Source organism: Eriocheir sinensis, chromosome 57, assembly GCF_024679095.1.
Source record: "Eriocheir sinensis breed Jianghai 21 chromosome 57, ASM2467909v1, whole genome shotgun sequence".
Classification (NCBI taxonomy): Eukaryota; Metazoa; Arthropoda; class Malacostraca; order Decapoda; family Varunidae; genus Eriocheir; species Eriocheir sinensis.
The window spans coordinates 10963913-10979520 of NC_066565.1; the positions used below are offsets into that span (position 1 = coordinate 10963913).

A 15608-nucleotide genomic window follows, 5' to 3' on the forward strand; every position below is an offset into this window, starting at 1 on the left:
GTAGGGGGAAGAGGGTAGGGAAGGCAGGGTCAAAATCTAAATATAGATCAAAGTATACTAAAAAGAAAACGTGGACCGGAGGGGTAGCTATGGAACACTTGCCATACCCGCATATTCGCGCGCATACACAAACACACACACACACACTCTCTCTCTCTCTCTCTCTCTCTCTCAGTTATGGGATCTCGTCAGCGTCGTTGGTAAACGTACAGTGCTTTACTTTCTGCCCCCGGTCAGACCTACATCCATACACCGAACAATAAACCACCGGAACGCGGAGTGACTCGGACTTCCTTGCTCTTAACGCTGGGAAGATCATGGTCGGACTGACCTGGCTTTTGCCTTCTGACCCCGGCCGCTGGATAACAAAAGAAGTCATGCGCGGGGCGGGCTGCTTTTCACTCGGAAGCGGACTAACCCTGCCCAGTGTCTCTTTTAACACTGCTTCGTTCCTGCTCCCTCACGCTCGCAGACGTCACCAACAAGCTTTCTTACCTCCATTATCATTTCCATTTATTTTATATCCTTACGCACGATTAATTCCTGGGTGATGGAAAAAACTTATTTTTACCCATCCACGAATATATTAACTTCTGGTCAGGTACAGTAGGAATAGTGATACTTAACTCAAACCAAAATTTTACGTAGGAAAAAATGACAAATACTTGCATATAGGCCATTGGTATGAGGCATCAGTTACGGATTTTGAACAATCGAGCACACTTTTTTTTCCTAGTTCTCAGGCTGTAGGAATGGCCCATATAATCTTTGACCGTGGGACGGTTCGGCGAACCGTCCCGAGCCCGTCGGCGAAGTGGCACGCCGGCAACCGTCTCGTATTCCAGAGACACTCAAGTGAAGAGGCTAAAAAGAAAGGGACGGAAACAAGCACGTCGGAGCAGTTCATGAGGGTGAGGTCACAGGCTGAGAGCTGCAGCACGGGCAGGGGCGGGGAGAGTGACCACAGCGGCAGCAGGGACCCAGGCAGAAACCCAGGGCTTCCATCTTAGGTGATTGCTGAGAAGGGGAGGAAGGAAGGTGATGGGAGGTGTTATGAGGGGGAGTGCTGCTGGCATCAACAGCACTAATGAGTGTGGCTGCTGAGAAGGGGAGGAGGGAAGGTGATGGGAGGTGTTATGAGGGGGAGTGCTGCTGGCATCAACAGCACTAATGAGTGTGGCTGCTGAGAAGGGGAGGAGGGAAGGTGCTGGGAGGTGTTATGAGGGGGAGTGCTGCTGGCATAAACCAAGTTAACTTGGTCCAGGGCCAGATGAACTTTTCCCCAGGGTAATAAAGGAATGTAAAACTGAAATCAGTGGGCAGTTAGCTGAAGTATTTAGGAAGTCACTAGACACAGGGGTGGTGCCTGTTTCATGGAGGGAGGCACACGTTATTCCAATATTTAAGAAGGGAGACAAATCTTCTATGGAGAACTATAGGCCGATTAGTTTGACGTCAGTTATAGGTAAAATGCTTGCGTCAATAATAGCTGATAGTATTAGGGACCATATTGACAGACATAATTTAATTCACGACTCACAGCATGGGTTTATTAAAGGAAAGTCGTGCCTCACTAGTCTTTTATCCTTTTACAATAGAGTATATGAGGCAGCTGTCAATGATGAGAGGTACGATGTAGTTTATCTTGATTTTAGTAAGGCCTTCGATAGGGTACCTCACCAGACACTGTTAAATAGTCAGGGCTCATGGAATAAGAGGGAAGGTATTTGATTGGATTAAGGCGTGGATTAGCGACAGGAAACAAGGGGTTACCATTAACGGTAAAAAAATCCGAATGGGGTAATGTTACCAGTGGGGTTCCTTAAGGTTCAGTTTTAGGTCTGCTTTTATTCATTATCTACATCAATGACATAGACCAATGCTGTCCAAACTTTTTCGCCTATTGTACCCTTTATTACCTTCCCCTACTGTTACGTACCCCCCATGGCTGATGAAACTCAATTATATTATGTTATATTTATATTATATTATATTATATTATATTATATTATATTTAGGTACACGTACATTACGCGTCCTTCATAAAGGTGCCCGTCCCTCCCTCTCTCTTTTCCTTCATAGAACATGGGAAGTTTCTTTAGTGTGTGTGTGTGTGTGTGTGTGTGTGTGTGTGTGTGTGTGTGTGTTCATCGTCTTTCCACGTACCCCTTTGATCAATACTGCGTACCCCCAGGGGTACGCGGAGCCCAGTTTGGACAACACTGACATAGACAATGGGATAACTAGTGACATAGGTAAATTTGCAGATGACACCAAAATAGGACGCACTATTAGGACAGGGGAGGATGCTAGAGCACTGCAGGAGGATCTCAACAAACTGTCAGCTTGCATGGTCAGAGAAATGGCAGATGAATTTTAACATCACCAAGTGTAGCGTACTTAGTGTAGGAACACGCAACCCATTACACGGGTATAGCTTAGACTCCACAGCGATAGGCAGATCAGAGTGTAAAAGGGCTTTGGGAGTGTTAGTGAACTCTGACCTAAAACTAAGGAAGCAATGTATTAGTGCAAGGAATAGGGCTAACAGGGTATTAGGCTTTATTAACAGGAGAGTAACCAACAGGAGTGCAGAGGTCAGACTCTATTTATCGCTAGTTAGGCCACACTTAGATTATGCTGTCCAGTTTTGGTGCCCACACTACAGAATGGACATCAACTTGCTAGAATCAGTTCAGAGGACGATGACCAAGATGATTCAGGGGCTGAGGAACCTCCCATATCAAGATAAGCTGAAACATCTCAACTTACATTCACTAGAAAGACGAAGAGTGCGGGGAGATCTGATAGAAGTATTCAAATGGGTCAAGGGTTACAACAAAGGCGATATAAGTAAAACACTGAGAATTAGCCAGCAGGATAGAACACGCAGTAATGGATTTAAATGAGAAAAGTATAAATTCAGGAAAGAAATAGGCAAGTATTGGTTTAGTAATAGGGTGGTGGGGGAATGGAATAGACTCAGCAATCACATAGTTAGTGCAGGGACGATAGCTTGTTTTAAGAGTAGACTGGATAGCTACATGGACGAGGATGACAGGTGGCAGTGCAGTGTGGGTGCAGTAAGGAGACAGGGTACTGGAGCGTACGCCCGTACCGAAGGTAAACGAAGATCAAGCCTCTACCTGTAACCCCTGAAACTACACCTCACCCATCGTGAGTAGTGGGGGGGATTCTTGAGCTGCCCTGTGTAGGCCACTCGGCCTCTTGCAGTTTCCCCATGTTCTTATGTTCTTATGAGGAGTGCTGCTAGCCTCAACAGCACTAAAGGGTGTGGCTGCTGAGAAGGGAAGGAAGGAAGATGGTGGGAGGTGTTATGAGGGAGAGTGCTGCTAGCCTCAACAGCAGGGTAGGCGGTGGCCGAAGTGGTAGCGTACTGGACCCACATTCGCCGCGTGATGGACGACGCGGGTTCGAATCCTCACGCTACCACTCGGATTTTTCGGTCACCGCCGAGTGGCTTAAAACTACCCACATGCTGTCCTGAAGACCACCCATCAACCCGGACTCTAGAGGAAGCCGTCCAAGCGAATCAAGTACGAGTTCCGGGGGGCAGCATGAGCCAATGCAAGATGGCGCCACTATAAGCACTCGCCTGCGCCAGAACGGGCTGGGCCGACCATCAGGCCCCACCTGGAAGAAGCCTTGGGCCGACCATCAGGCCCCACCGGGAAGATGCCTACCGGCGCAACAGGCAACGTAATAAAAAAAAAAAAATAAAAAAAAAAACTAAAGGGTGTGGCTGCTGAGAAGGGGAGGAAGGAAGGTAGGTGAAGGAGGGTACAAGGATGAGTGAGTGCCTTTAGTCTCTGGCACAGGTGGGTATGGCAGCAAATACTGAGGGACTGCTCTGCTGACGGCAGGAAGGGAGATAAAAGTTAAGAGGCTGTGGAGGTAAGCAGTAAGTAAAGTGGGTCAATAATAACCATTATAAGAGTTAAGAGGTGGAGTACTTTTAGTTTCTTTCTGGCACAAGTGAATAGAGAATAAGATTTCTTCTTGAGTACATCAAGGAAGGGAGGCAGCTGAAGGAAAAAAAAAACGTGTCAAAAAGAGGGGTAAGAATGGGGTGCCACTGATAACTTTGGTGTTGGTGGAGTTGTGAAGGAAGGTGCGTGATGAAAGTGAAAAGGCAGAGTGAAAGCTTGAGTCTGTCCCGCACAAGTGGGTGAAGTTGAAGACTCACAACTTTGGCATCGGTGGAGGTGGTGGCGGTGCTGGTGGCCAAGATGGAGTCCAGGGTGGGTACTGAAGACCCCGGCAGACCCAGCGAGAAGAAGTCAGTTGCAGGCCCACACTCGGCCACCAGCGCGTTGATCACCTCCTGCGGGAAAAATCATTGTCATCATCAACGACAACAATTCCAACCCTCCCCTCAGCCCATGTGGCACAGTAAAGGTGGTGAAGGGGACAGCTGCAAAACCTATCACCACCGCTAACATTCTCCTCACCCTTCTCACTTCAAATAGTCCTTAAGACCATATGTAGCCAAAGTAATTGATGTGCCCCTGAGAAAACTAACACTCCAGCAATGACATACAATTGGAGAATAAGAATTTGTAACATTTTTCAACATGTCACTAAAAACAGGCACCAAACAGTTACAACTACACCTTCAATCATTAGGCACAACACGAGTCCGCTCTGCAGGAAGGTGCTTCAGCCCCTCACCTGGTGCTGCCTGACACGGCCCTGGTGCAGGACTCGGTAGCAGGGTTGCCAGATGTCCCGGTCATTACGAGGCCAGAGTTTTGTTCGAAACGGCCAGAAATTGGCCAACCTTACTACACCATATAAGCAATATATTTGATCACATAAATACTTATCATGGACTTTTTCAGTGTACAATTATAAAGTGTACAGTAACAAGAGCCACCTCTGTTACTCAGTGTAACGGTGTACCGGGGGGCGTTTAAAGGGCGTTGATTAAGGCTTCACCTTCCTTAAGGCGAATATATTTTTAGCCTATATGTACAAGGAGCGTCGGAGCGAGAGCGACTGCCGTTGTGTGTCAGTCGGACTCTCGTGAAGGAGTGACGAGTTACAGGTTGGAAAATAATTGTTACAATTGGTCACGTATGTCAAGGTGACCTCTACACACGATGAAATGCTTTGTATATAAAACTGAGATGGTAAACACTGACGGATGACATTCCTATAAGGCGGTGTGATCTATCTGTCGTGTTTTTTTTTTCCATTGACAATTGTATGCCTAATTCGTGGTGATACTAAATAATAATTATAATAATAATAATAATAATAATAATACATTGATATCCTACTTAACACTGCTCGGTCACCTACCAGTGATAGCGACCTCGCGATCACTGCCACTGCCAAACTACCTTGCCAGTGGCCTCCCTGCATCCAGTCGCCGTGTCTGCACAACCAAATAATCGTGCAGGACAGAGTTCCTCCTAATAAGGTAGCACATGACGACGAGACTGACGAACATCAGAAACATTGGTACAAAAAATCCAGGGTACAGGCAGGGGAGATGCAAGTATTCAAGCAGCGTTTCCTCCAGGGTTTCCGCAAATTCTGTTTTGTTTGCGAAAGACAATGAATTAAGGGAATTAGTCACATAAGAGATGCTGGAGAAGTGAATGTTATCGAGAGACCGTAGAGGAAACACTCGATGGGAAATATTGGCCGTGAAAACCAGACGGATCCGGGACGGGTACGTTGTTAGGTTAGAGGAGCGGATATAGCATGCTTCCGCTATGGCATAGTGACCAGTAACCCGTTGATAAGTGGTACCCTCCGGGCAGATGACTGATACATAGAAGGATTGAGGGAAATAGAAATAATGCAGCCCTGAAAGTTCTTATGGAAAACAGGCGTTGGTGGAAGCTGCTTGTAAGGGCACAGGGAAAGAACGTCAGACGCGTTCACGCGGGTGAGAGCGATCTCGCATACCCCTCCCCGAACTGGCAAGAAGGCAAAGAGACGCAGAGCAATAGAATCGCCCGAAGACCGTCTCCTTGCAATACTGCAAGAGTGAGTAGCTACCCGTTGAATACAGAGCGAAATCCTTCACGATTAGAACAAGGGACGGGGACGTGTCCAGGGCTAACACACTGTTCTTAGCGGAAAAAGGGAACGGGACAATTTCGTGTGCCTCAAACACGTCCGCCGTCTGAAATGGAACATGAATGATTATGGCATCGGGCGTGAGGCTGGACTCAATCAAGGGGTAAAAATATTGACTCATGTCTGGGTTGAATAAAGGTGTGAGGCTATAATTTTGATACCCGATCTGGACAGTCGTTCTCAAATCGTGTAGAGGGAACAAGGCAGGTGTGACTCAACCGTGCCCTGCATCAACCGTATTGCTAATAACCTGCTGATTTGCCGTTGCGACAGAGTTAATGACGTTTTCCAATACATGCAAGGCCTGATCTAGGAGGAGAAATTGATGCACCTGGTCGATCTGCTTGACAACTATTGTTGAAATTATCAACACCGTGGCTAAGATCTGGAGGTGAACGGAGGGTAGAGAAAGGGCTGGTGGCGGCTTGGTCTCGCTCTTCTTGCTGAATCGTGTTTATTTTCAACGACAGGAACTTGTACAGGCAAACTCGAGAAAGGCAAATATATACCTATCTCAGTTCAACTAAGAATACAAAACTTGATTTACAGAAACTAAATGAAATTAATTATAATAAAGGAAAATAATGGATTCAGTAATTTCAGCTTAAACTTCTGGATTTATAAAAATATGTGGAGGAGTAATTAAAGAAACTGTACTTTCATGGGAAACTTAAATAACTTCTTCACTAACTTCAACAACTATGTTGATAACTTCTACCATCTTATTTGTTTGCTCTAGCAGTTCCTCAATGTGAGTATGCAACCGCGCAAGTTTTCTACAATTGGCGTTGATGACCCTGCGATTTCGGGCAGCAAAGGAAAGTACATGAGCGTAGTGGTCCCGCAAATCGCCCACGTCCTCGTTGGTTGCCGTACCGAAGAGGAACTTTGAGGCGGACCCAACGATGTTGAGCAACCCCCTCTTTACCCGAGAGTGAACGGAGTGAAAACTATAATCCATGTCTACCTCATCAACTTTTCCCCGTAAGAACAGAATCCTATCCTCCAGTAGTTGAAAAAGATTCAGAGAGTTGGGACTAGAAGGTGCCTTTGATTCCCTAGTCTTGGTAGCCCGTATGGCGTCTGCCATGCCGAGTAGTTTTTTTTTCTGAGACTATCCTGATTGTGTCTGTGGTGTTGGTCAAGGAAGTATATGGATATTTTACGAGGAGCATATCTTCTATGAGGAAGACCTTTCCTATGTGTGCCGTGAGGGCGCCAGGCTTCAGGTGGATGGGTGTCGTTGCAAGCAGGGAGCCGAGGGACAACAAGATGGTCAGAAAACGCAACATCATGATCTGAAAGTGGTGAGAATGAAGTATTTAAACCCGTGGTCTCAAGTTATAGCTATGGGTGCTGGGATTATCTTGTTGAACATTTGACTCTGAGGGGGAAGTACCAATATCAAGGTACAAAGGTGAGGGAATTATTTTCAGACGATCACTGTTAACTTCTAGACTGACTCCACTATTCGACTCGAGAACCTCGAACCGATTTCCCTCGACATTCCGAACAACTCGGTAAGGACCCACAAATTTAGCCCCCAGTTTCGAACTCCTTTCCGCTTGCTTAATCATGACTGTGTCACCCTCTTTTAATTCCAACGGGACGGCCTGTTTATGTTGTTTTGACATCATTTCAACCTTCGTAGCTTTTAACGTACTCCTAACCTCTGAGTGTATCTTGGAAAACATGCATCTGCTGTTGTGCGTACCTATCAATGTTGTAGAAAGGTTGTTGTGGTTTTGATAGGACGTCGTACGGAAGACTTTTCTCCACCCCATATAAGATGTAGTAGGGAGACTTCCCCGTAGAGTCGTTTACCGACGTATTTATGGAAGCGGCTATTTATGCGATAGCCAATCCTCCCAGTTATCGTGGAGATCGTTCACGATAGGCCTGAGGACCTGTAAGATTTTCCTATTAGCCCTCTCCGCCAACCCATTACCAGCTGGGTGGTAAGCTGTGATGAAGGATTGCGTGATGTTAAACCGAGCGCATATTTCGCTCAATACTGAGTTCCTGAACTCGGTGCCATTGTCACTCAAAAGAATTCGAGGAGACGAATGTGGACACAACACGTGAGTCACGAGGGCATGGGCCACGCGTGTGGCTGTCTTGTCCTTGATTGGCGCTAGAACTAGAAACCTAGAGAACTGGTCGACGCACACCAATAAGTAGCGCGAACCATGTTGGCTCTGGGGGAGCTGTAATAAGTCTATATTTACAACATCCCATGGCGCCTCTGGTACTGGGTATTGCAATATAGGTGCTGGCCCTTTTACGGACCCCTTGTGCTTAGCACAAACGACGCATTGTGCGACATGTTTTTTTACATCAACCCGTAATGTGGCCCAGTAGAATTCTCGTCTGGTGACAGATAGCATCTTGTCTCTTCCTGGGTGACCCGCAATGGGTATGTCATGGATCAGCTTAAGTGTCACGGGGACGTATTTGTCTGGGATGACCAGTTGTTCTATAGGTACAGGTTTGGTTGGCCATGACCTACAAAGGAGGTTGTCCTCTGATAGGAAGAATTGTGAAAAAGGAACTAGCAATTCAGGAAGGTTTGTTTCGTCTCCCGACTCTAGGGCGTAAATTAACCTCTTCCACACAGGGTGGTCTCGCTGAGCAGTGTGTAGCTCAGGTGAAGTGAAGTTGTGGATGACCTCTGGGGTGGTAATCGCGCCTATCGGAATATTCCGAATAAGGCATCTGCGACCACATTTGTTTTCCCGGTGATATATTTTATCTCCGCATTGTATGCTTGGATCGTTAAGAACCATCTTACCAGACGACCGTGAAGGTTTTTTCCCTTGAAAAGATCAGTTATGGCCGCGTGATCCGTATACACCACAATTTTGTACCCCATCACTATGTCTCGAAAATGCTTCAGAGCCCACACAATGGCAAGAGCCTCTAGGTGGGTAACAGAATAGTTCTTTTCCGGAGCTGTTAGAACTCGACTGGCGAACGCTATTACATGCTTTTTGCCGGACTTATCTTTTTGCATCAGAGCGGCTCCTAGTCCACTAGCCGAACCGAGAGCGACTGCCGTTGTGTGTCAGTCGGACTCTCGTGAAGGAGTGACGAGTTACAGGTTGGAAAATAATTGTTACAATTGGTCACGTATGTCAAGGTGACCTCTACGCACGATGAAATGCTTTGTATATAAAACTGAGATGGTAAACACTGACGGATGACATTCCTATAAGGTGGCGTGATCTATCTGTCGTTTTTTTTCCATTGACAATTGTATGCCTAATTCGTGGTGATATTAAATAATAATAATAATACATTGATATCCTACTATAACATCAGCCACCCATGGTCTTAATTTCTCCCATTCCTCTCGGTAAGCTCTCCCATCACTATACGAAGTTTTCCAATTACCCATGTCAGTTTAGATGAATGACAAATTAGCTGCTCATGTAATTTTCAGTGCCTTTAGAAACCAAGCTCAACTTTCCCAATACGTAGGACGCGTGTCAGCCGCGACGGACTTTTAACTTTACAACCTGAGGGGAGCAGGGAGAGGGAAGGGACGGAGGAGTGCGTGACAAAGGGTGCGCAAAGACCGGTACCAAACACGTAACGAATGATGTCCATATTATTAAGTGCATTAGATGCTCTTAATCACATGTCCTTTTGCGCTAACATCATATTATCTTTATTTCTTTGGGAGCCATTAATAATATTTTAAATAACAGCAGGATATATGCTGAACATTAGAAAAAAGGCCAAAAAAAGTCTAAAATACGGTTGGCCTCTGGACCTAAATTTTTGAAGGTCATTGTATCTCTAAAAAAGCCAAATTGGCCTTTTAAGGCCAACTCTGCCAACCCTGCTCGGTAGAGGTGGGTGGGCATGTCTCGGGGCAGCGGGGTGTCTTGGTCTTGTCCCGGCGGCAGGCAGGGGGCACCGTCAGGGCCAGGAGCAGACGTGTTAATGCTTGTGTGTGATAGCATTGCGGGGGATGAATAGAATTATGTGCACAACAAGGGGAACTGTTAAGGCTCGAAACAGAGAGACGGTTGATTTGCGGGGGATACATTATGTAAGGAATGCCTGTTTTGTGCACAGTAGAGCTAGCAAATGTTGCAGCATAAAGAAGGGAGATAAACTTGTGTGGTGGACTGTTGCAAAAAATTAAATGTTCATCTTGTGTAAGGATCTATAGGAAGGAGAGAGACTTGAAGGTACGACAAGACATAAAGAAGGGAGACAGGCGTGTGTGTAAAAGTCCAGATAGATGAGAGACTTAAAGCTACAACACCCACCCACCCTGAAGCAGCAAGGAGCCACCATGTGTGTGGGGCAGGATGAGCTCTGGCGGCTCCGGGCTGCTTTGAGTGTCCAGGGAGATGCTCTGGTAATTGTTGCGCAGCTGTTGGGGAGGAACTGGAGGTCAACAACACAGAAAAAGAAAACTATACTACTTGATGAATCCTAGTTAGTCAGTGAGTTAGTTAGCTTGACTAAAAAAATATATGCCAGTATTTTCAGACGTTTCCGCCTCTCATGTCAACGATTTCTAAAGGCCAGTAAAAGAGATTGGTCGGAATCTAATGAGTGTTATTGAGGTGCATTTTATAGAAAGCCTAAACAACACCAGGGTCATAAAACTGCCCTCGAAAATGCCTACGTACAAGTCCTATGAAAGCCTTGTTAAATCTGAAAGGTTTAAGAACATGACCCCAAGACACACTATTGCCACCACTCTGTCCCACCTTCACCGGTGTCTCCATGAGCTCTGAAAAATGCTTCAAGATTTGGGTGAGGTTCTGGGGGGAGGCCACGTCGCTGGGGTCCCTGAGGAGGCCCAGCACTAGCCACCACAGCACCACCGCCGCACCGTGCCACCACCACACATCACCGAACCCTGCTCCGATGACAGGCCTCCCTCCAGAGCGGCTGATGGAGTGAAAGACAGAAAGAGTAAGGAAAAGAATACTTGTAGGAGGAGTGGAAGGTGCTGCAGTGTGCTAATATTTCTGAGACAAGATATAAAAGGACAAGAAGTGCTCAGTAAAATATTCAACAGGAGACTCAAAGATAAGTTCACAGAAGGATTAAAGAAACTAGGACTTGACAGAGGTGTTGACATTTCCAGGCAGAAGGAGAAGAAGGATAAAAGTAAAGACAAGAAGTGCTCGGTAAAATAACACTTGGTGGAGGAGAGGAAAATACTGAATAGTTTTAATATTTATAATGAGACAATAAAGAAGGATAAGAAAGGTAAGAATTAGTGCTGCGCAAAATTCTCCACACTCACCGATGCCGGCTGTGTTTCCGCCCAGCTCTGTCCCCATCAGGGAGTCGTTCACGGAGGGCGACTCGGAGCCTGATGATGGCAATTAAAGGGGAGGGAGTGCGCAAGTCCTCGTTTCCGTAACCTGGAAGTACAAAGTGAACGGTCAAATACGAAACAGAACTTCAACCAAGAAATAGCTAGAAAAAAATAAGAAAAAAGCAGGGACAAAACAGGAAGAGGAATGAATTGGCAAAGTTCTGTGAGTCATCCCCAAAGGCACTCTTCCATCCATGTGATAGGGCCTCCAGGGGCGTGAAGGCAGAAGAGGTGGGCAAGTGCGGTACTTAGTGTGGTAGTACCACATCACAAAAAAAGTACATAATATACACAAACACATAATGAATCACCTTGACGCAAACAACATCCTTACTGACTCACAACACGGCTTTCGACCTAAACGCTCATGTGAATCGCAACTCATTACTACATATCACGACATCACGAGACTACTTGACCGACGTGACATTAAACAAGTTGAAAATATTGTTTTAGATTTTGCCAAAGCCTTCGACAAAGTCCCGAACAAAAGACTGACATTAAAATTGAAATACTACGGTATTTCAGGACCTATTCTTCACTGGATCACTGCATTTCTTACTAACAGGACTCAACGTGTTCTTCTTGACGGATCTTCATCCGACACTGTCCCTGTTTCTTCAGGTGTCCCACAAGGCACCGTTCTAGGCCCCCTTCTTTTCCTCCTGTACATTAACGATCTTCCACTGTCAACGCCTAACTCTTCCACTAGACTATTTGCCGACGATAGTTTACTGTTTAGAGCAGTAAAGACTACTGACGACTGCAGACTACTACAAAACGACTTGGACGCCCTCGAGCGGTGGGAGCGCACCTGGCAGTTGCACTTCCGACCAGACAAATGCAAACTTTTAAGATTCACCAGAGCGCACAACTCCATCCATCACACTTACACTCTCCACAATTCAAATTTAGAATCAGTTCACACACACAAGTACCTTGGCATCCATCTCTCAACTAACTTGAAATTCAACACTCACATAGACCATATCAGTGCCACAGCCAACAGAACACTGGGGTTCCTGAGGAGGAATTAACATAACTGCACACCTGACATTAAACACATAGCTTATGACACACTTGTGAGACCAACACTGGAATACTGCTCCACGGTGTGGGATCCTTACACACACTGAAACATTGATAGGTTAGAACAAATCAACACCAAGGCGGCTAGGTTCATTACAAACAATTACACTCGAACGCCTGGCATCACAACACGGATCAAACAACTGATAAACATGGACCCTCTTCACATACGCAGACAAGCACACAGACTTACACTTATGTACAAGATCACAAACACTCACATTGACATTGACCCACAAACATACCTACACAAGGCAAACAGTCAACGTACTCGTAACACACACATCCATAAATACCAAACGTATCATACTAACACTGACCCATACAAGCACTCATACTTTCCACGCACCATACGTGACTGGAACAGCCTCCCTCAACAGATTTTAGACTGCGGTACAATAGACTCATTCAGAAAACAATTACACACTCACTTGTCACCACAACACACCAACACTAACAATTACACTTAATTCACTTCCCTCCCCTGCACACTCGGCTCCCCCGTCCCCCCAACAGCCAACAAATATGCGTGTTATGCACCATACAGGTGCCCTGCGCATTATTATCCAGATTGAGCTGCCTCCTTTGTTGTAAAAAAAAAAAAAAAAAAAAAAAAAATATACCGCACTACCGCAAAATTTCTGAAAATACCGCACTACCGCGGACCGCACTAAAAAATCCTGCGATACTTTTTTGCGGTACTTTGAAAACTATCGAAGACGACATTTGCAGAGCGGCATGTTCAGATTTTTTTTTTTTTACGGTGAGTCGGACTCAATCAGTCAATCGGTATCAGTCATCAGAATCAGTGATTTAATCATTCTGATTTTTCAGTTATTGTTCAAAATCAAATACTAAATAGACAGACTAAACTACTACACTGCGAGTCTCATTTAAGAGTATGGAGGTGGAATTTTAAGGTGAGGGCTTGGTGGATTATACAGAGCAGGAAAGGAATAGCATTGCACAAGTGGGGGCACTAGTGGAGGGACATCAGGGGATGCTAGTGGGTGGATGTGGTAATAAACCTCTTAAAAATAGGTGGAATGATTTGGACTGGTGAGAAAAAAAACAATACGCAGGTAATCAACGACATGGCAGCTGATTGGGTAGATGAACATTGGGCGGATTATTATTATTATTATAATGGAGGTACAGAAGAGGAAGCTGTTGGGTGGACGTGGACCCCAGAAATGGCTGGAGTGAGTTTGGCTGGTTAGGTACAAGTAAACAATGCACACATACTAGCATTAAAACATATCCTGACCCTGAAAACATCGCTCCCGAGCCTCAACACAGACTCACAGCCTTAACTTAACCACAGTACACGACACTCACCGTCACCTGAACGACAAGTGTCTCCGCTGCCTCCACACCGTCCCCACAGCCTTCACACGCCGGGTTCCCTCCTTGACTGACAACTGTTCTCCTCCTCTCCTCCCTCTTGCGCTCCCCCTCCCCTCCCCCTTCCTTTAGGATCGGTTATTCCCCCTTACTCCTTCTCCTTTCTTTTTTTCTCTTCAACTTCATAACTATCACTACTTCCTCCTCCCGCTCCCTCTCTATAATATCCTAATAACCCCTTTTCCCTCTCCTTCTCCAACTACGTAGCTATCACTTCACCTCTTCCTCCTCCTTCGACCTTGTTTCCTAATTACCTCCTCCCCCTCCTCCTCCTCCTCCTCCTTGTTCCTTAGTTCCCTCTCACTCTCCTCCTTAACACTTGCTGCTCCTCCAACTACATAACTATCCATACCTAACCATCATTTCACTACTCCTTCCTCTTCCTCCTAGTTTCATTACCTTCCCCTCCTCCTCCTCCTGTTCCTCCTTCCTAATAATTTAATAACTCTCCTCACCATTCTCAGACGTCAAATTCTCTTTGCAAATTAGCGTTGACAAGCGCTAAGTCGCTCCTCTGGCCAGGGAAGTGAAGGGGAAATCAAAACTGTAGTGGTAATAGGGATTAAGACGCCAGGCTGGGAACGGACCAATTGTTTTTCCGCGCTGTGCTTGTATGGGCTATAAACGACCCCCGCAGAGGTGGACATGGTGTGTCAGGGCTCTCGGGGTGCAGGCAACAGTCCGGCTACAGCTGCATCTTCTGGTGGATAAGAGGAGGTGGGAGTTACAGCATTGTGAAAGAGGAACAGGAGGAGGTAATGAAATTAGGTGGAGGAGGAGGAGGAGGTGGAGGTAGTGAAGTGATTGTTCTGTATATTGAGAATGAGGAGAAGCGAGAGTGGAGAGTTAAAAGGCATCATGAGAGGAACAGGAGGAGGAGGAGGGGATAAAGAAACGAGGACGAAGAAGAAATGCTAGCACGCTGGTTTTGTTTTCCCGCCTAGCTAATCAGTGACAGCCTCGCGGTGATGGGAGGTCAGGCAAACGAACACCAATTTATATGTAAGCAAGCCACGTCGCCTGTAACTGGAATGTGTCTGAGGTCATTATTGATTTCACGCAGTTGTTTTGGAGTGAAATTGCATAAAAAATCAAACTCGTTCTGTAATCATGTTTCTATTATCGGTACTGAACTGTTTGTCCTGCCTAACGTCGCGATGTATTATGTAGTGCTGTAAACGTTGATTTTGAACGGCAAACGCACGCACGCACGCACGCACGCTCTCTCTCTCTCTCTCTCTCTCTCTCTCTCTCTCTCTCTCTCTCTCTCTCTCTCTCTCTCTCTCTTTTATTTATTTAAACTGACGAATCTATTGTACACAACATATTTGTATTTTGCCGACGACACTTTATGCGATCGTTCGAGTAGCATATGTATCACTGTGCACTTTTCAGGGCTTAAAATGTCACTTTTTCTTGTGCATTATTTCAAAAGCTCTTTACACTTGCTCACTGTGCATTTAGCATCACTAGTGGTGTGGGGCATGTTCTTCGCCACCTGTGAGCAGCCACTTTTACCTGCTGGGTGGACATATCCCTCACTGTTGACCCTGCTGCAGTGAATGTGTTCCACAGGCGGGACACCCTGGAGGTGAAGGTCCGCTGGTGCTGTTTGGCGCGTGACCTCGGCACCCCGACCTGCTCGCGGCTG

General features: G+C 46.0%; 2 protein-coding genes across 2 annotated transcripts; both read right to left on the reverse strand.

Moving 5' to 3' along the window:
* Positions 1–220: 220 nt before the first annotated feature.
* On the reverse strand, positions 221–5430 carry LOC126984888 (uncharacterized). Its single transcript, XM_050839188.1, has 3 exons — positions 5326–5430; positions 4208–4345; positions 221–1017 (listed from the first exon to the last, which is right to left on the reverse strand). The coding sequence occupies exons 1-3, from the start codon at positions 5386–5388 to the stop codon at positions 904–906; spliced, it is 315 nt and encodes a 104-aa protein (XP_050695145.1). The 5' UTR covers positions 5389–5430; the 3' UTR covers positions 221–903.
* Positions 5431–6534: 1104 nt separating this feature from the next.
* LOC126984889 (uncharacterized) lies at positions 6535–14430 on the reverse strand. The gene is made up of 5 exons (XM_050839189.1): positions 14413–14430; positions 11390–11510; positions 10845–11028; positions 10399–10501; positions 6535–7412 (listed from the first exon to the last, which is right to left on the reverse strand). The coding sequence occupies exons 3-5, from the start codon at positions 10860–10862 to the stop codon at positions 7138–7140; spliced, it is 396 nt and encodes a 131-aa protein (XP_050695146.1). The 5' UTR covers positions 10863–11028; positions 11390–11510; positions 14413–14430; the 3' UTR covers positions 6535–7137.
* Between the last annotated feature and the right edge of the window lie 1178 nt (positions 14431–15608).